The sequence below is a fragment of the Scyliorhinus torazame genome, chromosome 12, assembly GCF_047496885.1.
Source record: "Scyliorhinus torazame isolate Kashiwa2021f chromosome 12, sScyTor2.1, whole genome shotgun sequence".
In the NCBI taxonomy this organism is placed as follows: domain Eukaryota; kingdom Metazoa; phylum Chordata; class Chondrichthyes; order Carcharhiniformes; family Scyliorhinidae; genus Scyliorhinus; species Scyliorhinus torazame.
This window is the reverse complement of record NC_092718.1, coordinates 198,456,610-198,482,309: the sequence shown is the minus strand read 5'-3', so window position 1 is coordinate 198,482,309 and position 25,700 is coordinate 198,456,610. Positions and strand designations below refer to the sequence as shown.

Here is a 25,700-nt window from a genome sequence, read left to right as displayed (position 1 = left end):
AATGTCTTATCTGTCTGTTTCAAGCAGGATTTTGCAGTTCTGGAGAGATAGATTAGGGAAGAAGCCTCATACAGTTGTTGCAGCTGATCGGTCTACCAGCAGAGGGATGCACAAAAAGCTAGAGTAAGAGGACTAAACAGGGTAGAAGAGGATGTAAAGCTAGTGGTTGTTGCTAAGGTTAGGTGAGGCAATCCCATGAAGAGATTTGAAAGTGGGAGCAAGGGTTTCAAATTGATTGTATTGGCTAAGGAAAGGGATAGGAGAGAACAGGAAATTTCACTAGATTAGCAAGAACGAACAAATGGAACATTGGCAAAAATAAATGCCGAAAGCTATGTTTTGGACAAATTTCGTTTATAGAGGCTTCGGCGCTAGGTAAGAGAGTATTTTAATAATCAATTTTAAGGGCAGCATGAATTTTGATGAGAGCTGTGGTTCTTGGAATGAAATAAAGTTTAATGAGGAAGTTATTCAGTACAAATTCTGGAGCAGAACTAGTAATGTACACAGTTATAAAATGTTAAAAGGTGTGGGTGAGCTAAAAGACCAGAGAAAAGCATAAAAGTTTCAAACCATATATAAAATGCAGGAGTTAGAAATGTTGCTGGCTTTGTGTAGGTTGGGTAATGTTCAGTTACTGGCAACTCCTGATTTAATTATAGTGTTATGACTTCCGCCGTCGAATCATAGAATGTACAGTGCAGGAGGAGGCCATTCGGCCCATCAAGTCTGCACCTTCCCTTGGAAAGAGCACCCTACTTAAGCCCACGCCTCTAACCTATCCCTGTAACCCCACCTAATCTTTTGACACTAATGGGCTATTTAGCATGGCCAATCCATCTAACCTGACCATACAGTCTGTCAAGTCTACTCACTCATTTGATACAATTGTGGCTAATCTTGGGCCTTGACTTCACTTTCCTGCCCACTGCCCATATCCCTTGATTCCTTGACCTTAAGTGTATTCAATGATGGAGAATCCACAACCCTTTTGGACAGAGTTTCAAAGCTTCACAAACTTCTGAGTGAAGAAAATCTTCTCCATCTCAGTCCTAATTGATTAACCCCTTATCCAGAGACTGTCTGCATTTTTCAGATTCCACAGCCAGTAGAAACAACCTCTCAATGTTGACCCCATCAAGTCCCTTCAGAATCTTGCATGTTTCAATAAGTTTACTTCTCATTCTTCAAACCTCCACAGAGTATAGACCCACAATGGTCAGTCTCTCACCATATGATAACCCTCTCATCCCTGGGACCAATCTAGTGAACTTTCTCTGTACAAATTCTGGAGAGCAGCATTGAAGGACAAGGAGTCCGCCTGGAGGGGCCGCCAGAGATAGAGGTCTCCCTGGTGTGTGACCCCCTCCCCCGCAAACGTCGTCAATCCAGGTTCTTTTCCATAGATGTCACAACCAGTCCCTGAAAGAAAAGAGGCGGGGGATAGTGAAGAAGCTACCGCTGTCCCCTGAGCAGGGTGCTTCGGGGTCGGACGGGACCCTAGAGGGCCCGTTCCACCCAGTACACTTTAGCACCCCGGACTTGTTCAATTTCTCAGGGGAGGGGGTCAGCGATAACCCCCTGCTTCTTAGCGGGTTACAGTTTGGAAGACCCTTTGCCCCAGCCGCTGTCTTCGGGCACCTCTTCCACCATCCCTGACCTGTTTCCGGAGTTATTTTCGGGGCCTTCCGGTGACCAGGCGACAGGGGCGGCGCAGGCATCTGCACCACCGCCTCCCACGGGCCCGGGACCCCGGGAGGAGCCTGAGGAGATCCCGCCTGTCGATGATCCCGGTGGCGGAATCAACGCAGCCCCTGGGTTGGTTGGTGGGTCCGTGTCGCCCGCTGCACTCAATGTGATGGAGGATTCGGGCCCGGGGGGGCGACTGTCCGAAGGCTGTCAGCTGACCAGTGTCGGGACCGCAGGGTGCACATGAGGCTCTCTGCAGTGGGGTGCAGGGCTCACTCATGCTTGACTCTCTGTCACCCCCTCTGAGGGACTCCTGGAATCTGGCGCATCATAATTGAAGGTTCTTTTATTTTTTGTACCGTTTGGCCTTGTATATATTTTTTACTGTTTTAATAAAAAGATATGGCCAATCCATCTAACCTGACCATACAGTCTGTCAAGCCTACTCCCTCATTTGATACAATTGTGGCTAATCTTGGGCCTTGACTTCACTTTCCTACCCACTGCCTATATCCCTCGATTCATGACAGACCAAAACATTTGTCTGTCCCAGCCTTAAATGTATTCAATGATGGAGAATCCACAAACCTTTTGGATAGAGTTTCAAAGCTTCACAAACTTCTGAGTGAAGAAAATCTTCCCCATCTCCGTCCTAATTGATCAACCCCTTATCCAGAGACTGTCTGCATTTTCCAGATTCTACAGCCAGTAGAAACAACCTCTAACTGTAGACCCCGTCAAGTCCCTTCAGAACCTTGCATGTTTCAATGAGATTACTTCTCATTCTTCAAAACTCCACAAGAGTATAGGCCCACTGTGGTCAGTCTCTCACCATATGATAACCCTCTCATCCCTGGGACAAATCTAGTGAACCTTCTCTGTACCGCCTCCAATATTCTTCATTAAATATGGAGACCAAAACTGCACACATTATTCCGGTATGGTTTCATGAAAGTCCTGTACAATTGTAGCAAGACATCTTTATTCCTGTGCTCCAATCCCTTTATAATAAAGGCCAACATGCAATTTGCCTTCATAATTAATTGCTGTACTTTCATGTTGACTTTAAGTTCCTTGTACAAGCACACCCAAGTGTCTCAGCATCAACACTTACAAGTTTCATGCTTTAAAAAAAAAAGTTCTTCTATTCTTACAAAAAAACCAAATAACCTCGTACTTCCTCACATTGTACACCGTCTGCCATCTTGTTGCCCATTTACTTAACCTGTCTATATCTCTTTGTAACCTCCTGCCTTCCTGATAACTTAAATTCCGACATTGTATCATCAGTAAACTTAGATCTGAGTGCATGCATGACATAAAAATCTTGTGCTGTAAAGCTCTGTGAATCATCTTCTATGTACTTTATGCTAAATGTGTCCAAGTCTACCGATAGCCATCCCTCTTAATACCTGTGGTTGGTGCTCCGAAAGGATTTTTAGTATTAATTTCCAACTCATAACTTAAAATACTTCATTCAGTTTTGATCAGAAAATGTATTTATTTTTATCAGATAATATTTTTATTTTCAAATGAACATTTTGGGATCATATACTGTGTAGCTGCTCTAGTTTATTTTAACCAAATTGGAACTCCTTTGGAAGCCTGATTCATGTTAAAATCATTTTTATTTAAGTTCCGGATTTTTGTAATTTGTATGATTTTGAGGTTAGGGACTATTTACTTTATTTTATTTTATTCTTCGGAGTATCATTTGAACATATTTCTTTGAGCACTTTGAAATATTTTATCTTGTGCATGAGTGTTTGTAATCACTCGTGGGGCCTTTCTTTTTTCTTCAATCCTCTTAGCCTTCCATACATGGTTTTGGTAATACAGTTTAATTTCTTCGGTTCAGCACTTGTTACCAGCCATTAATTATTTTTCTTCACATTTTTGTATTCTGTAAGCAGTTTGTCTAATTGGTGCATGTTACTTCAAGTGGAGTAGGTCTCTAGCGCAGTTTTTACAAGCCATGTGAAACATGTCAAAGGAATGGACAAATATTTTATGTTTTTTTAATTATTCAGGAACATTGCATATTTTATGTGCATATTATATATGGAGGCACTACAGATATTCATTTAACAATTTTGAAAGGATCTTCAGGTTCAGTACAACAAACTTTACTTAAGTTTATATAAGTTTTCCTTTTTTAGTGCCAGTTCTACTTTTGGCATGCCAGCGTTAAAGTAACTGTTTTAAGCTGCAATTTTATTAAATGTACTCGGTGATCCATCACTCGTGTACTTGTGCTGCACAGAATTGGCCTTTATTAGCTGAAAAGATCATAAAATAGATCATTTAGAAAATGTGATTTTCCACATGCTCCAGCTTTAAAAGATAAAGAAAAATACTTTGGTCAGCAAAATATACTCCTGTTTGATCAGAATTTTTTGATTTTTTTTTTTTTTTTGTGGACAATATGGCACATCTATAATTTTTAAAAAGTTTAGCTATGATACTTTTTGTTAAATGGTTATGCAATATCAAAAACAGTGTGTTTGATAATTTTGCAAATCAAAGCAATAAATATTTTTATTTTCAGTTAGTTGCAATTTTGGTTTCAATATAAACAAAATCGAGGCTTTTACCCAATTTGCTTTCGAATGCTTCATCAGTTTTAAAACAAAATTTAAAAAGTAGCAATTTCCACTGTTTAAAAAAACATTTTAGTGGCTTTAAATATTTGGGAAAAATGTTTACAAATTCCAAGCGCAAAATATTTGTTTGCACATCTTTATTAGTTTTATGCAAACATCATATTTACCACAAAATAGAAGTGCTATATATTACAATCACTTGAACAGCCTGAACGGATATTAATCTCTCTCATATAATAGGTATTTAAAGATATAATTGTATCTATGTGCCCTTTCTGTTAAAGATGCTCAATTTACACCCAATGAAGTACTTTTGAAGTGCAGCCACTATTGAATTGTATAAAATGCAACAGCCAATTTGTGCCCAGCAAGGTCCCCCAAGCCACGATTTGATAATCACCACATAATCTGTTTTAGTGATGCTGGTCAAGGGATAACTATTATCCCATTTATACCCATCTGACTGAGGGTTCAGTTTAATGACGCATCCAAATGAACACGCCTCATACAGCGCAGCCAGAATTTTGGATTTGGGTCTCAGGTGGGACTTGAAAGAGGTATATGCGCTATTTAGAAAATAGTCATTTTAAATAGACGGAAATTCTTAATGGGCTCCAGTTCTATTTTACATTCTTTCACCATGGAGCAATTTGCAAATCTGTGAACTTGTACATCATTTCATCGAATGTGAATGGCAAAATACACAAATCAGCAAACCTACCATGAGTAAACGATGGCTTTTATTTTCCACAAGATTAATTGTGACATTTGACAGAAAAACACCTGGAGTATAGGTCATCTATACTGCCCCAGTTTTTATGCCACAATTGGATTAAAAAAACACACTAACAATGCTTACAGCGATAATAAATATGAATGTTTGTGCAAAACACAAATTATCAATGTAAATTGAAGGCCATAGAATCGATTGTGAAACTAGAATTTTATTGAATATATTTTGTGGACGTTTGGTACTTACTTAATTTTTTTTATAATTTTCCCAGGTCTGACTATTTTCGAAACTTTGTAGACTCTTGCCTTCAGAAAATTCCTCAAGACAGACCTACTTCAGAGGAACTTCTGAAAGTCAGTAGGATTCTCTATTCGCTGCAGATATATTCTTACTTCATTAAGCTTACTTTATGGTTTATAAAATATAGAATTTGGCTATTTTTCTACTTGATGACATTTATCCTGCAGAAGTATAATTTTACTAAGATGCATATTTGAAGATACGCAAAATTTATACAATTTTATGCAATTGAGCAGTACTGTGTAGGATATTAACAATTGAATAGCAGGACTTCTCCTCTGCAGCCTAATACCCTCATCTGTCCCAGAAGAATATAACTGGAAAATCACCTTTATTCTATTGGCAGTTAGTGCTTGGTATTCTGAGTTTTCGAAAGGCTTCTTTGGAAAGTAATCTTATAAAATCAGAATCAGTACAGTGCAGATGGAGGCCATTCGGCCCATCGAGTCTGCACCGGCCCTTTGAAAGAGCATCCTACCTAGTCCCACGCCCCCACCCTGTCCCCATAACCCAATAACCCCACCTAATCTTTTCGACGCTAAAGGGCAATTAAGTATGGCCAATCCACCTAACCTGCACACCTTTGGACTATGGGAAGAAACCAGGACATCCAGAGAGAACTCCCGCATACACTGGGAGAACGTACAAACTCCACACAGATAGTGACCCAAGGCTAGAATCGAACCCAGGTCCCTGGTGCTGAGGCAGCAGTGCTAACCTCGCTGAGAGACTTAGATTGAACATCTGAAAAGCATAAATAAAGGATGTTACCTTTTTGGGTGTCTAAGAAAAAGGCAAAGTTTTGGATACAGTTGTGATATTGTTTTTACATCTCAGGTCCTTAGTTTATTGTGACTTCACTGTGTAATATACACAAAGTAGCATTTCAGAGCTTATTGTTCACTCAACGTGTGTAATGTAGTTGTCACAAAATTGCTCATGTTTTGTTCAAAAACTAGATTTCCACCAGGTAATGTTTTGTCTTATCTTGACACTACTGTACATTCTATTCTATGTTCCATCATTGTATACTGCTTTCATTAAAAATCTTGTAATTGTGGAAGAGGATGTTTTTAAAGACCCTGCAGTCTGTAGAACTGAAAATTTACATCTTACATTTTCACATGCAGATTTTTTATTTGCATTTGTAGTTGTACGGAGACCAGAGTATGGAATGTTTTTTCGTTCTAAGCATCTGTACTGCATTTCCATAAAACCTTCGGCTGTAATTTTGACTAGTTATGCTAGTTAATTATGACAGCTTCCAAATTAAATCCTGTTCTGATCATTTTGCTGGAAGATTTTGTCCTGATCATTTTGCTGGAAGATTTTGTCCAGCCTCTATTTGTTTATTTCCTAATCTATAATAATATCAACACATTATTCTGCAAATTTAGCATTGCTGCTTTGTAAAGTTAAAGTATAATTTGAACCTAGCTTTCAATGGTGTGAAGACCTGGAGTTTGATATCACATGTGTATGTTCTGAACATCCCATGCCCTTTTGAAATTTGCCAGGAGTTGATTTTGGATGAAGAGAGTTGTCATTCCCAGTTGCATTTTTAAAATATTTAAAATAAAACAGCCAAGTAGAAAGGGAAACTCACAATTCTAATTGGGACCAGGCAGTATAAATGAAGCATTGTTTAAATAGAACCCATATGACAGCTACTGTAGCTTCAATATAAATGCACCTCTAAGCTGTGATTGAAAACTATAAAGTGAACCCTTTCCACATCAGTGTAATAAAGAATCCCTACAGTGCAGAAGGAGGCCATTCGGCCCATTGAGCCTGCGCCAACCTTCTGAAAGAGCACTCTACGTAGGCCTGCAACTGCACCTAACCTTTGGCATGGCCAATCCACCTAACCTGCACATATTTGGACAGTGGGAGAAAACCAGAGTACCCAGAGGAAACTCACACAGACATGAGAGAATGTGCAAACTCCACACAGACAAGTCACCAAGGCTGGTATTGAACCTGGGCCCCTGGCACTGTAAGGCATCAGTGCTAACCACTGTGCCGCCCTAATATGATCAAATGCATAATGGTTACCACATGGGGAAATCTTCATGGGGAGATGGTGGTGTTGTGTTAATGTCACGGGACTAGTAATCCAGAGACCAGGCTAATGCTTTTGGGGACAAGAGTTCGAAACTCGGCAGCTGGAATTGAATTCAGTCACTAAATTTGGAATATAATAATCTCAATAATGGCGACCCTAACAATTGCCATCGATTGTTGTAAAAAAAACCATCTGGTTCACTAACGACCTTTAGGGACGCAGACATGATGGGCCGAAGGGCCTTGTGTTGTATGTTTCTGTGACTCTAAAATAAATCTGTCCTTCCCTGATCTTGCCTACATGTGACTCCAGACCCACAGCAATGTGCTGGACTCTTAACTGCTCTGTGCAATGGCCTAACAAACCACTAAGTACAAGTGAAATTAGGGCAACAAATTCTGGGCTTGTCAATGACACCCACATCCCATGAAGAAATAAAAGTATGAGAAATGCTCATGTTGCTAAAATTTCTTAGTAATGGATAAGAATAGGATTTTGTTTGTTACTCCTTCCCTCGTTGGGCATTTCTTTTGGTTATAAATGATTTCATCATAATTAAAACAGAAAATTTGAGAAGGTCACACAAGATTGCTAAACCAGTTAACTTTGGTTCCAAAACAGGTGTCAAGTTTTCTCAGCTGTATCTAGATCACCTGATTCTTTGATCCACATTTGATTTTCTTCATAACTTGATTTCTTCACACTTTTTTAACCAATGTTTTGCTTTTATCTTCTGTCACTGTCATTCTCTCTTCGAGTAGTTAATCTTTTCAAATGCTTTATCTGACATTTTGTGTAAGAAGCAGCTTAAAGAACAAGTAAATAAAAGTTTTGCACTGACAACAGGAAAAAGGCCACCAGAGTTAAATGAAAGGTTAATTCCAAAAGTGAGAATAAATATGTCACACTGAGAATGGCAGAGTTTCATGTTTAATGTCTCACAAAGTAAGTGGATTCAGATTGTTTTATTGAATTAAGTATATATTTTTTTTAAAAACTACTAAACTGAAAGAAGTGAAAGATTGATGAGATTTGCAGATTTATCATTGTAATTTTTAATTACAGTAAAATCTTTATCATCCGGCGTACTTAGAGAATAGGTGGTGCTGGTTAATCAAAAATATTGGTTAATGGAGAGTCCCATTTGCCAATGGAATGCAGCACAATACTTATACCATGAACTCATATGCAAGTACTCAGGAAGTATTGAGCCGTATTGTTTTTACTTCTAATCTTCAGTGGTACATTAAAACAAAATATAAAATAATACAGTTTATGGGTAGGGCCTCCGGATAGCAATGTAATTGCTTCTGGTTGGCAAAATGGTGATTCATATTACGGGAACATCAAAAATTCCAGTTAGTTGGGAATTCTGGTTGGTAGAGTGCCAGATAACGCAAAGATTACTGTATTAAGAATGGATTATTTGTTTATACATTTGTTGTTCATGGTATAGTTGTTCTTCATGTATGTACGGTAAAACCCTCTGTATAATGGAGAAATTCAAATGGAGCTCGCATCAATTAAATTCATGAGGGATACTGTCAATTCCTTGTCACCTGATGCAAAATGTTAGCAAATAATTCTGGCAACTTTCAATTCCTCATCAGTGCTGAATTTGTATTGTTGGCTTTTACAATATTAACTTCCTATTCTTAATGCAGTAAATTGTTTTCTGTTCAAAATTGGAATAAGCTGCCAAGTCTTAATAGCCTGAATTCTCCGACTATTGGAATTCCCTGTTCCCGCCGTCAGCATACCCCCGAGCGGTTGCAATGGGAAATCCCATTGACAAGCGTCAGGAGTATTGAATCCTGCCACCATCGAGAAACACGCGGGGGAATCCCACCCAAAGTATTTATTTGCTTAAATTAATAATAATTGTATGTTTTGGTGCAGAAAGTAATACACCCTATGAGAATGCACTTTGTTTTCTTAGCTCAGTATTCTACTTTTTTTGTGAAAGTAACTGAACCAAAGCAGTTTTTACAAACCTGTTTAGCTATTCCATAAAAATAACACTCTGAATTATAATACAATTAATAGTAAATAAACTTTAGTTTTTTTTTAAGTCTGTATTTTTTAATTCCTAGTTTTTCTTTGATGTAATAAATAATACCTCAGTTCAGTTTAAGTATCTTCTATTTAAAAAAAAGGGAAATCAAACCAAGTAGTTTCATTGCCTGTGGAGAAAGCTGTAAACAGCACAAGCAACAGGAAGCACAGCTTGAGGGGTCATCTTGTAGGGGAATGAAGTGTTATCAGGAACGTCTCAATCCTGACAGCAAATGAGGGTTTGGAGGCGAGGCAGTTGTTCCAATCCTGCCAAACCGGGGAAAGCTGAAGTCAAAGGGAGTAGAACTTTGTAAAAGTCTGAGAACAAATTAAAACATTTTTGGAATAATGCTATTCCTGGTCTTTATTGGAGTATTCTTCCAATTGGCATATGTATATATAAAATGTATATATTATAAAGACATGCTCCCGGATTTCAATTCTGAAATTATTGGATAGGTTCATTCTTTAAAATTTCTTCTGTTTGTTTTGCTTTAAACACAAAAAAACATGTATCATGGAAAAAATGGCTAATTGTATTTGAAAGGATTGTAAAACTTTTCAGTTTGTGCCATTCTTTGTAATTCGCCTCATTTATTCAATCTGCAGCACGCTTTTGTTGTTAGAGAGCGCCCCGAAACAGTGTTAATAGATTTGATCCAGAGGACGAAAGATGCCGTCAGAGAGCTCGATAACCTCCAGTATAGAAAAATGAAGAAAATCCTTTTTCAGGAAGCGCACAATGGGCCTGCAGTCGAGGTCCAAGAGGAAGAGGAGGTAGGAAAGCTGTCTGTGATCTTAATTAGTATTTTAGTTTGAATGGCTCACTAATGTGAACAGAACTTCAGCATCTTAACTTGAGGAAACTAAGTAATTTATTTCCTTGATTTCTTTTTGCAATTCTAATACCTTTTTATTTTAGTTCACAAAGACTAGAAGGCTGTTGATGGTATTAATCTGAATACTTTTAAATATACATTAAATTAGTGCTACTTCAATTCTAGATTGTGGAATTGTCCTTTGGATTTGTTTTACTTTGCAAAGTTACAGAAAGAAAAGCACATGGCTTCAGATTTAATTTATTTCAACAAATATTGAATGTTTCTAGCTAATGTAAATTACTTGTATTTAACAAAAAAGGATTGCTTTGTCACAGATACAGAGTGCGACTCAACCAAAATATTTTCAAGTGTCAAATTTAGCGCGGTGTTTCCAACCAGCTTTTTGGGTGAGATCCAGACCTGGAGTCACCCACACGTAATCATTTTTTGGGGCCTTGGGGTGTTTCTCCCTAATGTAGCCCACACTTGGAAACTTTTTCCAGCAATGGGGAGCTGAACTCACTGGCGAGACTGGCTCCTTTGAGATCGGGGTACCATTTTGAAGGGTGCCCCAATCTCTAAATAAGCTTGAGGGTCCTCCACACAGCCCCACACACAGGCAATGCCACCCCCATGGGCATTACCTCCCCTCTGAGTTCCGCCCCTTTCAGCACCCCCCAACCTTCACACATCTCCCACCAACCTTCATAATCCTCTTCACTCCCTCTCTCCTCTATCATGGGCATGGCCCCCTCGGGCCCTGACTTGTGGCTGTGCCATCTGGGCACCCTGGCACTACCAGCATTACACCTGAGCCGTACTCCTGGCAGCGTCAACCGGGCACCCAGGTTGGCACTGCCAGGTTGCCTGGGTGCCGAGAGAGTGCCAGAGTACTGCATATTCTATCCCAGACCACCCGGGGCCACCAAGGCACCCAGTGGCCATCATGCCTGGTCTCCGCTTGTGGAGGCCTAATCAGCATCCGGGTGAGGCCTCGTTGGTGACTCCCCAATACCGGCTGAATATGGCCTCAAGTAGGCCGCACATATTTAAATGAGCCCATAGAGGGCGTGATCCAGATCGTGCTACAAGTCGTATGACTCGTGAGGTTTTGCGCCTAATGCGAAGCCCGATTTGGGCACCACCTGCGATGCATCCAGTGCGCGGGATTGCACTGGCGCAACGCAGTGGTAGAATTGCGCCCATAGTTTTATTATTCTCTTTAGTATGTTATGAACTCATTAAATACCATCTTAAGACAATAATGGTTATTGTGTTCTAATGTTTTTTGTTCTACTTGAAAGGAGCCAGAACACAGTGTTGGTAGGACAGGCACTGTTAACAGCGTGGGCAGCAATCAATCTATACCAAGCATGTCTATCAGTGCTAGTAGCCAAAGCAGTAGTGTCAATAGTCTTCCAGATGCTTCTGATGATAATAGTGAGATTGCCATGATGCAGGAGGGAGATCATACAGTGATGTCAAATAGCTCTGTTATCCACCTAAAGCCAGTAAGTTTCTCTTGATGCTCTTCTCCCTTCATTTACTTAATTTAGAATGCATGTAAATATAATGTACTGCATAGCCTTGATATTAGGTGCAGTGGTAACTAGGTTTGTTGATGACATTAAAAAATCCTAGTTCGTATATTTCTGCAAATATCTGGAATATTGAAAATCTTTTTGATAAGCAAGTTTAAAACTGTTTCCAAAATATGTGGTAGTTGATTTTGTAGAAATGTTTCTTTCAATTAACTTCCGTATATAAATAGGAATTAATGATATCCCATCGGGAAGGGAAAAATTACCAGACATTAATCTTTTCTGATATGTACTATATTTTGGTTATGTGATCCCATGTGCCATTTTGAACCACGGCTTTCTTTTACCAAAGCTGCATCTTCATATGTCTGTGTGCACGACAGTAAAGTGATATATCCTTGCGCTTTTATGCATAATTTCAAAATGTGAACCCAGTTTAGCCAGTTGTTCGTTTCATCAAGAGATGGTAGTAAATTGTGTAACATAATGTATCGCTAATTGTTATTCATTCAGTGAACAGAATGCAAGGGCGGCACGGTGACGCAGTGCTTAGCACTGCTGCCTCATAGCGACAAGGACCTGGGTTCGATCCCGGCCCTGGGTCACTATCCATGTGGAGTTTGGACATTCTCCCTGTGTCTGTGTGGGTCTCACCGCCACAACCCAAAGATGTGTAGGGCAGGTGGGTTGGCCATGCTAAATTGCCCCTAAATTGAAAAAAAGAATTAGGCACTCTAAATTTATTTAACCAGTGAACAGAATGCAGTGGGATGGGTAACTAATTTGACATTACCTGTAAGACTGTACCTGGAGTATTTAACATTTTGTTGAACAGCCTGTCTTCATCTGATTTATGAGGGTGATGAGAGTTTGTTTGTAATATGCAAAACCAACCTCGATGTCGTAACTTCAAATCCCACCATAATTTTCTGCATTACTAAGTCAACAAGTGAAAAATGTTCTTTGTCTAATTATAGATATTACCCATACAAAAAACTCCAATTAAGTCTGCTGCTTGTCTGTGTGGAGTTTGCACATTCTCCCCATGTCTGCATGGGTTTCACCCCCATAGATGTGCAGATTAGGTGGTTTGGCCGCCCTTAATTGGAAAAAAATAATTGGATACTCATAAAAAAAATTTTTTTTACAGTCTGCTGCTCAGTTCTCTTTCGCATTTGGAGAATTCTTTCTCTGAAGGTTTTTTTAGTTCATTCATGAGCCAGCATTTATTGCCCATCATTACATGAGTGGCTTCCAAGGCTATTTCCATCCCGAAAGGACATTAATGGGTTTTTACAACAAGCAACTTTTAATTCCAGATTTTTGCTAAATTCAAATTCGCCAACTGCCATGGTGGGATTTGAACCCAGGACCCCAGAGCATTACCCTGGATCTCTGGATTACTAGTCCAGCAGCATTACCACTATGCCATTGCCTCCCCTGACATCTGGCTTCAACCCCACACCTCAACTGAATCACTCATGCACCCTAATTGTTAAATATAAATTCCATAATGGGCAAGAGACTAGATAGGCATCCAATTAACGGTGCCACACGCCTCCTGGAGACGGGAGCTGCCTTCTTATCGCCAGTGGCAATAGCGGATGGCAGCCATGATGGGGCCCGTCACTGCTGCCAAATAAAGCAAGTAGCTCCTCGGAGGGCCAGCAGTGTTAATGCGGGTGAAGGTGGCCATGCAAGAAAAAGGTACCGCGCACAAACCAGTGCAATTTGGCCCATAATATGAGAGTTTTAAACAATTAAGAAACTTTCAGATGTCCCGGCAATGAATCTTGACAGTTGAGCAACGTGCACCAGACTGTTTGGATTCACTGATTTGTCCTTTGAAAATCCTGCCCTTGCCCTCCCCACCAGGTTCCTTTTTTTTTGCGTATCACAGAATTCCTACAATGCAAAAGGAGGCCATTGGGCACATTGAGCCTGAACCGACCCTCGCCGTGCAGGAGGAGGACTTTAGGCCCATCGAGTTTGTGCAGACTCTCTGAAAGACCACTCTACCTAGGCCCACTCCATCATCCTATCCATCCCCATTCCCATTAATCATGGCCAGTCCACCTAACCTGCACATCTTCAGACTGTGGGAGGAAACTGGAGCACCCGATGTAAACCCCTGCAGACACTGAGAGAAATGCAACTCGACACACACCGTCACCCAAGACCGGAATCGAATATTTGTTGAGATAGAATATTTTAAAGTTTAGCAATGCAAATTATTGTGAAAGCTGGTGTAAGTTATAAGCATGGAAGTTGCTTTTCTGGTTCCTTTTAATTGGAATGCATAAGTGGCAAGGCTGGACCTCTACACAGGAAGTTAACTCCATACACTTTGCTAGAGAGTACATCCTAAATGGAGTTGGAGCTTTGCTGTGACTGGCCTTTGGAGCCTTATGACAGCATAAGATTCCACCACCTGTTGGCTGATAAAAGTTTTAAGTTCATTTTAGCACATTAAAAAAAATATATCCTTCCTCCAAGGTTCAGTAGAAGGCAGCCCTGTAAGAGCAATTCCACAGGCTATGTATAGGAAAATGTTTGGGCTTCCTCTCTCAGTTTTGAACGCTCTGCGTGTAACAGAAGTCCCTTAAGTACAGCATGTCTTTATTTGCTTGTCCTTTCCATTAGCACATGCACAGGTGTGTAGTTTATTTTGTGCTGATTGGTCCAGACTGGGAAGTACAGGTGATGTGGTCACAAAGAGACAGGGGTGTACCCACAGTGAATAGATTTGGCAATTGAAAACAATTTACAAATAAGACATACTTTTACAGTTGTATTTGACCACTTATTTTTCACACTATACTTACCAGGATCACGATCACTACGGTGACGAAGTTGACCACAGACCTAGGGGCTCAGAACCCCAGTCACCACCTCCAGTTTCACGCCATAAATCACACTACCGAAATCGAGAACATTTTGCCACAATACGTACAGCTTCTTTGGTGAGTAATTTTGTTTAAAAGCTGACCATGGCATTTGAGTTCCTCCCGTGGAAAGTATTGGAGTGCTGAAGTTGTTGAATTTTTTTGAGACGTTTGTTCACGTTTTGGAGGGAGAATGTCGGTGAATGTTGCCTATGTGAACTTCAAGAAGTTAATTAATAATTTTCCACATGGAGATTATTTGCAAAAATGAGAATGGAGGTAAGCTTGTGTAATGGAGTGGTAAATGGTTGAGGGTTCTGAGACAGCACAGGAATAAAGGGAATGTTCTCTGATTTGCAAACTGGAAAGTGGTATTTCCTTCACTTTGGAAAGTATGATTTCTTAATGAACAGGTTTACAATCCTTAGACCTCTGGTAAATTGCCCATTTAATGAACATAATTTCTTTGAGATATGAATACGTTGTGAAGAGGTTTCAGAAACTCACTCCACTCCACCATCTACTGGTCATCACCCAAAACTACATGTTGCCGGATTTCCATTCTAGGCAGTTTTAATATTATATGGAAAGTAAAAAAATAATGTGACTTAACAGCGACACATGCAGGCAGCTGGAAAAGTGTGCAGTGTTTTAATAATACACAGCTCCCATGACACTGCACATGAAGAGTCAACACGTGCAGACTTTTTCAGATAAAGCAAATTTTGCGAGCTGAGCCCAATATGATCACTGCTTCCAACTGCAATTCAGTCCTCATTTTTGTCTTCACTGCTATCCTTATCTTTCCAATTTTGGTTCTTGCTCTCTGTCTTCACTCTTCCTTTTTCTTCTTGCTCTTTAGCTGAGTGGAATGCTGGGGAGTGAATCCAGCAATAACGATCAACTAAATTTTTGGGGGGAGGGAGGTTGCAAGGAGAATGTTTTCCAAAACAACTCCCTTCCCTCACCCTCTCCAGTCATTCATTTTCACCTCACCTTCTCAACCCTTCATGTTCTCTGCTGCCACAACTTTCCTTCCCTCCACTTATTTTCATCACTGTCCTAGCTCTTTCAACTGAAACTACCTACTCACCCCTGCATTTCCAGGCATGCCCTGTCTCCCTTTGCTCTGCTTTATTCGGTTCACTTTAACTATCCATTCATTGCCTCTCCCTAGCCGCTTCATGTCACTCTCTACCTGCAAGTTAAGATGAGTGGTCTGAGGCTTCCTCACCGTAACCACTTTCCATCCCTCAACCCCTCCTGGCTTCCCTTTCTAACTTTCTCAAACGGGCCTGCTTTCAAAATTCAAGTTGTTTATTAAAAGAATAACTCAAATTAGAATAAAGAGAATAATTGTATCTTCTCCCCACCCTTCCTTTTGTTTGGGTGCAATTCTGTCTCATGGAAGTAAGCCATTATATTGGATCTCTTTTAACTGAACAAAGCACAGTTGATATTATTTAGCCCACTTGAAAATATCAGCTTTGAGGATTGGAGTAACATTACACAAAGAAAGGCACACTCTTTATCTGTCTCTCTTTGATCCTGTTGTATGTCTCCCTCTTGACTTTGCAAAGTTTATAGAAAACAAAACAAATGCAAAATAGACGGATAACCACATCTCTACATGTAGCGCCTCCTTTTCAAAAGAAAATTAATCTGACTCAAAGGCTTTTCAAGTTTGTTCTCTGGCTTTTATTCAAAATAATTTTTTATAAATCGTCGAAACAAAATTGCCAGATGCTAAAGGCTATTCCTCCATATACCTGACTCAGCGGTATTAATGTTCCTTATAAATTAGATAACCTCTGCTTCCTTAGACTGCACAATCCGAATTTAGCTCGAAGTGAGACTACTCTGGACAAAGGTATGAATTCCAAGCCCAGGCTTTTGGGATAGTCTGAAACAGGGGCTGTTTAGCACAGGGCTAAATTGCTGGCTTTGAAACCAGACCAAGGCAGGCCAGCACCACGGTTCAATTCCCGTATCAGCCTCCCCGAACAGGCACCGGAATGTGGCGACTAGGGGTTTTTCACAGTAACTTCATTTGAAGCCTACTTGTGACAATAAGCGATTTTCAATCCTTCCTCTAAAAACAAAGCATTGAAAAACAAGGCAGTGGGTAAAAGAAATCATATTACTGTGAGATAAACATTTTTTTTATTTAAACATAAGAATTTAGAAATTTGAGTTGGTAAAAAAAAATCATGGATGAAAAATAATTTTCAGAAATAATTTTGAAATAATTGGGGTAACACCAACGCCAGAGCAGTCCGTATTTTTGCCCACTACAAAATGTTGACATAAGCTTTCATAATAGAAATTGTGACACAAAAGTGTGACATACACCTGATAACAGCACATAAGGTTTGTGGACAAGAAATTTGCACTGACCTAAGATTTTCAATATAGCTTGGAAAACCGTCTTTCGACATTCAAGGCAGTTGACCAGTTTGTTTCCAGTAAAAAAAATCTTGTGCTTTCAGTGTGCACATTAGTCTGTCCATCCTGTGAAACTACTTTTCTCTTTACCCCCCCCCCTTTCTGTTATTCCGGCTCCGTCTTGGGTCCTGTCTTCCGTCATAGATGTGAAAGTCTATCTTTTGTTTTGTTGTTCTTGTTGGCTCTATGGCTTTGTGGGGGGTCCTTTGGCCCCCTCTACACTCATTCCCTGTGTAACCTCCTGGTATTTCCCTGCGTTCCTCCTGTCTGCTTTGTATGGTCCTGTTGGCTCCCATTGGTTCCCCTGACCCCTTCCCTTCCTATCCGCTCTTGGCTTCGAACAGACCTTGGAACAGGCTAATGAATAGCCCGCACACTTTGTGGGAGCCTTCGTCCGACCCTTCGGATGGTGTATTTGATCTTCTGATGGAGAAATTACGACAGATCTATCAACCAGTCCGCACCGGTGGGTGATGCTGTTGATCGCCAACCGAGCAGGATTCTCCGGCGGGCGATTAAGGAAGCAAGGGCATCAGTCCTCTTTCCCATATGAAGTTCTGGCTGGTCCAATACCCCGAAGACTGCCACTCTTGGGCACAGCTCCGCCCTCACCCCCACCTTGGACATCGCCTCGAAGATGGCTGTCCAGAGCCCGACAAGTGTGGGGCAGGCCCAGAACATGTGGGTGTGGTTGGACGGGCTTCCCTAGCATTGTTCACATTTGCTCTCCACCTCCGGGAAGAACCTGCACATTCGGGTTCTGGTTAGGTGCGCTCTGTGCACCACTTTAAACTGCCTGAGGCTTAGCCTTGTGCAGGAGGAGGTGGAGTTAACCCTACTTAGTGCTTCGCTCCAGAATCTCCACCCTACTTCCATCCCTAGTTTGTTTTTCCATTTCTGTCTTGCTCAGTCTAGTGGTATTCTCGCCCTTTCTAAAAGTCATCTATATATGTCCCCACAGTTCCCTTTCTCCATACTGTCCACGTCCAGCATTTCTTCCAGAATTGTGTCTCTCTGGGCGCAAGGGCACCTCGTCGTCTTGTGAAGAAAATGTTTGATTTGTAAACGTCGGAGCTCCTGTCCGTTCAGTAGCTCCAGTCTCTCCATCAGCTCGTCCAAGGTTGCAAGTCTGTCCCCCGTGTAGAAGTCCCTAATCACTAGCGTGTCGTTTTCCCCCCCCTCCCCCCGTCCTATTTCCACCTCTTAAAGATAGCGTCTAGCATGGCTGGTGGGAACTTTTGGTTACTGCATATGGGGGCCATAATGGACACCTCGTTTAAGCCGACATCTGGATGCAGGTTTTTAGCGTTGCTACCGCCACTGGGCTGGACGTGTACTTTGCACTTTGCCGGAGGGGGTGGGAGCGCTGTTGTGGCTAAGGCTTTGAGGGTCGTTTCCGTGTAGGAGGACTCTTCCATCTTCACCCCTTCCTACTCGATTCCCTTACCCATCACATCACCTTGGGCTTCCCAGTGGTAGTATTGCAAATTCAGAAGGGCCAGGCCTCCCATGCTTCTTCTCCTCTGCAGTGTTTACTTGGGGATTCTTGGATTCTTACTCTCCCTCTCACCCTCCCTCTTATACTATCTCCCTCTCTTTCACTCTCTCTCTCTCTCTCTCTCTCTCTCTCTCTCTCTCTCTCTCTCTCTCTCTCTCCTCACTCTCTCTCCCTCACTTTTTGTTCTCCCCCTCCCCCCCCCCCCACGCCATTCTGTGGGTCCAAGATGTAGAGGAGCAGGTGATCTGCATAGAGTGAGACTCTGTGCTCTCTGTATCCTCTTCGGATACCCTTCCAGCGTCTTGCAGAGCGATCACCAGGGGTTCAATTGCCAGGACGAACAGGAGTGGGGACAACGGGCATCCCTGCCTGATGCCTCTGTGCAACTGGAAATTTTCAGAGCTAGTAGTGTTGGCCCGACCGCTCGCCTTGGGAGTGTTGTACAGGAGCTTCACCCATGAGGTGAACCCCGTCCCTAGCCCAAACTGCTCAGGTACTTCTCGGGTACTTCCATTCAACTCTATCTACCCTCTCTCACGGCGCCGAGGTCCCAGGTTCGATCCCGGCTCTGGGTCACTGTCTGTGGGGAGTTTGCACATTCTCCCCGTGTTTGCGTGGGTTTCGCCCCCACAACCCAAAGATGTGCAAGGTAGGTGAATTGAACATGCTAAATTGCCCCTTAATTGGAAAAATGAATTGGGCACTCTAAATTTATTTTATAAAAAAAACAAAAACACTATCTACCCTCGACAAAGCCCATCTGGTCCTCTGCGCCCACTTCTGGTTCGCAGTTCTCCAGACTCTTGGCCAGGGCATTCAAGAGTATTTTTGCATCTACATTAATCAATGAAATGGGTCTATATGGTCCGCATTCCGCCAGATCTTTGTCTTTTTTGGGTATCAGCGATATGGTGGCCTGTGTTAGCGTAGGAAGCAAAGTGCACCTTGCTAGCAAGTCTGCGAACATCTCCCATAGATGCAGAGTAAGAGCTGGTGCAATTATTTTATAGAAGTCTGATGGGAACCCATCTGCTCCTGGCTCCTTCCCCACCTGCATGGAGTCAATGCTTTCCATGACCTCTCCCAGTCCTATTGATGCTTCCAGCTCCCTTTGTCTATCGTCCCCCACGACTGGCCCAGTCCATCAAGGAATTGTTTCATCCCTGCATCCACGTTGGGGGACTCGGAGGTGTACAGTCTCCGGTAGAAGGCCTCAAATGCTTGGTTGACCTTTTTTGGCTCAGTTACCAATCCACCTCAGTTGTCTTTTACCTGAGCTATTTCTCTCTTGGCTGCCTGCTTTCTCAGCTGGTGAGCCAATAGGCGGCTAGCCTTCTCTCCATGTTCACAAAAGAACCCCGTGTCTGGTGGAGTTGATGCACTACCTTCCTGTGTCCATTTGTAGTTTTTTCTCTCTGCCAGAAGCTCCAAGGTCGGGGCCTTGGAGTATCTTCTGTCGACCTCCAGGATGGAGTTGATCAGTTGTTGCCTCGCCACCCTCTTCCCTGTCTCTTTGAGCCTTGTAGGCTGTAATCTCTCCCCTTCAGGAGGCCTTCAGTGCCTCCCAGAACGGGGAGTTGAGACTTCCCCATTCTGGTTATTAATGATGTACTGGCCTATGGCCTGTGATGTTTTCTGGTAGAAGACCTTGTCGGCCAACTCCATGCGGGGCATTGGGAACGGCCCATCTCGAACCTCACATCCATGTAATGTGAAGTGTAGTCGGAGATGACTATCGCAGAGTATTCACTCTTACTATTTCTGGAAGCACCGATCTCCCCACTGCAAAGAAGTCGATATGGGTATATACCTAGTACTGGTGAGAAGAGTGAGAATTCCTTATCACCTGGGTAATACTTACCTAGTGGATGCGCCTTGCCCTCCGGGGTTTCCATTTTAGGGGCCATCCAAAATGGCCGCAGTCATCGTTCTCACCAAGAGGCCCGGCCCCCTGTGTTCCAGGGTTTCCCTTTGTTTTTAATAATAAAGATTATTATTATTGTCCAGGGGGCACACAACATGGCCACCAACTGTGTGTATGCCACATGGATACTGACCTGCACTCCGGGGTTTCCCTTTGTTTAGGGACCCTCCAAAGTGGCTGCTTGCAGTGCCATCTTGTTCCCTCATACTGCACCTTACCTGCTGAATCCAATCTGAAACCCATTCCTTTCTTATCCTTGTATTTCCCTTGTGATCCCACTTCCTCCCTCGTGTCCCGCTCCTCCTTATCTCCCCTCTTACATTCCCTATCCCTGCCCCAGTGGTTCTCTCTCTCTCTCTCTCTCTCTCTCTCTCTCTCTCTCCCCACCACCATCAGACACTCCCTCCCTGCTTTGAGGTGCGCCGCTGCCCCCTTGCTTTTGTGCTTCTGAGCTCTAGCTTTTCCCGCTAGTGTGGTGGTCCCCCTCCTGAGGCTGGTTTTACCCCTTTCTTGTGCCCACTCGATAGCTGTTCCCTCTGTCTCCTCTTCACCTCTCCGGCGTTCCGCAGCCCTCGCCCTTCCCTGCGGTCTGATATTTCTGTTCCAACGCATGCATAGGGTGTGTCCATCACAGTTCTTTTTTTTCCTTTTCCTCCTCTGCTTCATTCTCAACGCTACCTTGTCTGCCACATGTCCAGGCCGTTCATGTGTACGAACCCGTCCGCCTCTGCCGGGTGTTGAACTACTGTTCATTGTTTTGGAACGTGACCCAGAGCCTGGCTGGGAACAGCATTCCAAATTTCACTCCGTTTTTGTACAGGGCCGATTTCGCCTGGTTAAACTCTGCCCTGCACTTTGCCAGGCCTGCCCCAATGTCCTGGTTTACTTGTATTCTTTGTCCTTCCCAGCTGCTCTCCTTCATCTGCCTTGCCCATTGTAGGATCGTCTCCCGATTCTGATATCTATGTACTTTGGCAATTATTGCACTTGGCTGTTTCCCTGCTTTGGGCTTTGGTCGGAGTGATCTGTGTGCCCTGTCGATATGCGGTGGCATGGGGAAGCTGTCCCTCCCGACTAGGTTTCCCAGCATCTGGGCGACATTGACTGTCGGTTTCCTGCCACCGATCCCCTCTGGTAGTCCCACAATCCTGATATTTTAGCGCCGGGACGATTCTCTTTGTCTGTGACCTTCCCCTCAACCTTCCCCTCCAGGCTCCCCTGGGTTGCCACCCACCTTTCAATTTAGGCCTACAGAACAACAACCCTGTCGGCATGGTAGCACAGTGGGGGCGGCACGGTAGTACAGTGGTTAGTACAATTGCTTCACAGCTCCAGGGTCCCAGGTTTGATTCCCAGCTTGGGTCACTGTCTGTGTGGAGTCTGCACGTTCTCTCCGTGTCTGCGTGTGTTTCCTCCGGGTGCTCTGGTTTTCTCCCACAGTCCAAAGATGTGCAGGTTTGGTGGATTGGCCATGCTAAATTGCCCTTGGTGTCCGAAAAGGTTAAGTGGGCTTACTGGGTTATGGGGATAGGGTGGAGGTGTGGGCTTAGCTAGGGTGCTCTTTCCAAGGGCCGTGCAGACTCGATGGGCCGAATGGCGTCCTTCTGCACTGTACATTCTGTGAATTATGGACGTTTTTTCCAGAGGTTTTGGGGGGGGGGGGACCGTTATTCAGGTCGTTGGTCTCCCTCTCTCCGACGGTCTCCCTCTCTCCGGCAGTCTCCCTCGCCAGGGATTCCTCGCCTCGTGTGTCTGCCGACTTGCTCAGCTGCTGCTTTTGGCCTTTTCCTCTGCTCCTACCTTCTCTGTGGCTTCTTGAGCTTCCATTCGCTGGCATGTTGTACCTATTCTCTCCCTTTCTTTCATGTGGGTGAAATAAGTCTAAATTCTCGGGCTATATTCGACTAAAAGTGTCTAGTTGATTGTATTCTGGAGGAGAGCCACCTGATGTGCGACTGCTCAGCACATCACCGTCATCGGAAGTCCGTGAAAGTTTCTTTGAACGTATCTTATATGTGTCTGAGGAATTTGACATTAAATGCAACAAAGTTGCAAAGTGCTCCTATTAGCGTAAAGGATAACTGAATGATCTGTGTTCAGATATCATAGTTTAAGATAGTTACTGAAGGCTCTCTCCAATTCTGCATGTACCTTAGATTTGTCTAAAATATTGGTTGCTGCAGTTGCAGATTTTGCTGCAGATAGTGTCTTTGCAGATTTTGTAATCAAGAATTTTCAGTGGACAGTTTGAGCTTATATTGTCATGACACCCTAGGCTAGTGCACAGTCAATTCCAGCCCCACTTGACTGGAGTCTCAACACAGGTGAAATAATATTTTATTTAAAATGCCCGAGGGCCTTGGTTGATCCCAATAAACTGCAGTCACCAAGTTTGTAACTTTAACACAATAACTTTTAATTATGTGCAGTATTATAATTAAACAGACAGACAGAGAATGTGACTGATTCTCTAAAACCTCTTTCTCAACCCCCCCTTCTTAACTACCCCACTCGATACACACACACATAGACAAACAATACAGTGGGGAAAGGGTGGTGGAAAGGGAAAGAAAATATTAATAAAAATAAAAGGATAGGATCTTTGATGCACTGGGATGACTTCTATTTAGCATCTTTCTGGAGTTCAGCTTTTGTTTTGATACTTTTTCCTTCAAGGCTTGAGATGGTTTTCTCTGGCAAGGTAGTCTATCTTCTCTGCAGACTCAGACCATGCCAAGTTCACAGCAAAGGATGTGCTGGGCGCACTCTGCTTTCAGAACAATAAAGCAGTTCTTTCACTTCAGCAAGCAGGAGGGAGCGTTCCTTTCATTTCCGAGGTCTAAACTCCTCTTCCCAGTTCTCTCAGAAAGCATCACGCAGGAATCAATCACTCATCGTTGTCAGGCACAACACTGGCCCTGGTCAACCTACTGGTTGCCAGCTAACCAATTGCTCCCACTTCCTCCAAACCAGGTTCCTAAGATCACTCCGTGCCGAGGAATTTTGACTTCTCCTTTCCAAAAACAAAACCTGGGAAGCAGTGTCCTGACAAGCAGGCTGCTTCAACTTTGAGTCTTTTGCTGAAAGCCACATTCCAATTATGTGTCCACGGACCAAAATAATAAAATAACAAAGAAATGGGAACAGAGGAAATAAACAGGAAGGGATCTGACAATATTTTTTTAGTTCGTGGTTTGTAGCTATTAAGTTAGTACATCACTTATATTTTCATTTTGTTCAGGTCACAAGACAAATCCAAGAACATGAACAAGATTCTGAGCTTCGGGAGCAGATGTCTGGCTATAAACGTATGCGACGCCAACATCAGAAGCAGCTAATGGCACTGGAAAACAAGTTAAAGGCAGAGATGGATGAACATCGGCTTCGGCTTGACAAGGAGCTGGAAACACAACGCAACAGTTTTGCTGCAGAGATGGAGAAACTTATTAAGAAACATCTTGGTATTATGGAAAAAGAGGTACCTTGCTTAAATTCTGATCTCCTAACTTTGTGCAGAGTTTCTATTGATTGAGGAGGTTTTGTTTAACTTCACTATTAAGTGGATTAATAGTACTGTATGATTAATATTGTGACCTGGAGAAAAATTATTAATATACCAGTGTCTTGAGTGTAGCTTTACATTTCTATTTGGCTACTGAAAAAGGGATTTTGCATGCACTTTCATGTTGGCTGTAGTTGAATAATTGAAGCTGACATGGTCAGCCTGTTTATTGGGAGGCATGGCACCAGGTTAAACATGGGCAAGGAAGTCTCCTGCTGAATACCACGTACCGTCCCACCTCAGTTGATTGAATCAGTACTCCTCTGTTGAACACCACTTGGAGGAAGCACTGAGGGTGGGAAGGGCGCAGAATGTACTCTGGGTGGCGTACTTCAATACCTCTCACTGAGTGGCTTGGTAGATCCACCACAGACTAAGCTGGCTGGGTTCAAAAGGCCATAGCTGCTAGACTGGGACTGGGATTGTGGGGAGGGAACCAACAAGAGGGAAAATCATTATTGACCTCATCCTCAACAATCTGCCTGCTGCAGATGCATTTGCTATCCATGACTATCGGTAGGAGTGACCACCGCACATTCATTGTGGAGACAAAGTCCTGTCTTCACATTGAGGATACGTTCCATCGTGTTGCGTAGCACTACCATCATGCTAAATGGGATAGATTCAGAACAGATCTAGCAACTCAAGACTGGGCATCCATGAGGCGCTGTGGGCCATCAGCAGCAGCAGAATTTCACTCAGCCACAATCTGTAACCTCATAATCTGACATACCCCCATTCTACCATTGCCAACAAGCCAGGAAATCAACCCTGGTCCAATGAAGAGTGCAGGAGGGCATGCCAGGACCAGCACCAGGCGTACCGAAAATTGAGGTGCCAGCCCAGTGAAGCTAACATAGGATACTTGCATGCTAAACAACATAAGTAGCAAGTAATAGACAGAGCTAAGTGATCCCACAACCAACAGATCAGATCCAAGCTCTGCAGTCCTGCCACATGAGTTGTGAATGGAGGTAGTCAATTAAACAACTCACTGGAGGAGGAAGCTCCACAAATATCCCCATCCTCAATGATGGAGGAGCCCAGCACATCTGTGTAAAAGGCGAGGCTGAAGCATTTGCAACAATCTTCAGCCAGAAGTGCCCAGTGGATGATCCATCTCGGTCTCCTCCAGAGGTCCCCAGCATCACAGATGTCAGCCTTCAGCCAATGCGATTCACCCCACGTGATATCAGGAAATGGCTGAAGACACTGGATACTGCAAAGGCTATGGGCCCAGGCAATATTCCGGCAATAGTACTGAAGACTTGTGCTCCAAATCTTGCCACGTCCCTAGCCAAGCTGTTCAGTACAGCTACAACACCGACACCTACCTGACAATGTGGAAATTTGCCCAAGTATGTCCTGTACACAGAAAGCAGTACAAATCTAACCCAGCCAACTACAACCTTATCAGTCTACTCTCAATCATCAGTAAAGTGATGGAAGGAGTCATCAACAGTGCTATCAAGCTTACTTACCTACCAATAACCTGCTCACGGATGCTCAATTTGAGTTCCACCTGGGTCACTCAGTTCTTGATCTCAGTACAGCCTTGTTTCAAACATGGACAAAAGAG

At 42.8% G+C, this 25,700-nt stretch overlaps 1 protein-coding gene across 2 annotated transcripts in view; it reads left to right on the top strand.

Annotated features, from left to right (window-relative positions):
* Nucleotides 1-25,700, top strand: part of taok1a (TAO kinase 1a) — a 240,037-nt gene that overhangs the window by 187,718 nt on the left and 26,619 nt on the right. For both annotated transcript variants that reach the window (XM_072469644.1, XM_072469645.1), the window contains exons 10-14: nucleotides 5,297-5,378; nucleotides 10,055-10,222; nucleotides 11,571-11,777; nucleotides 14,636-14,770; nucleotides 23,801-24,037. In XM_072469644.1, coding sequence (XP_072325745.1) covers nucleotides 5,297-5,378; nucleotides 10,055-10,222; nucleotides 11,571-11,777; nucleotides 14,636-14,770; nucleotides 23,801-24,037 — 829 coding nt within the window. The remainder of the gene's footprint in view (nucleotides 1-5,296; nucleotides 5,379-10,054; nucleotides 10,223-11,570; nucleotides 11,778-14,635; nucleotides 14,771-23,800; nucleotides 24,038-25,700) is intronic.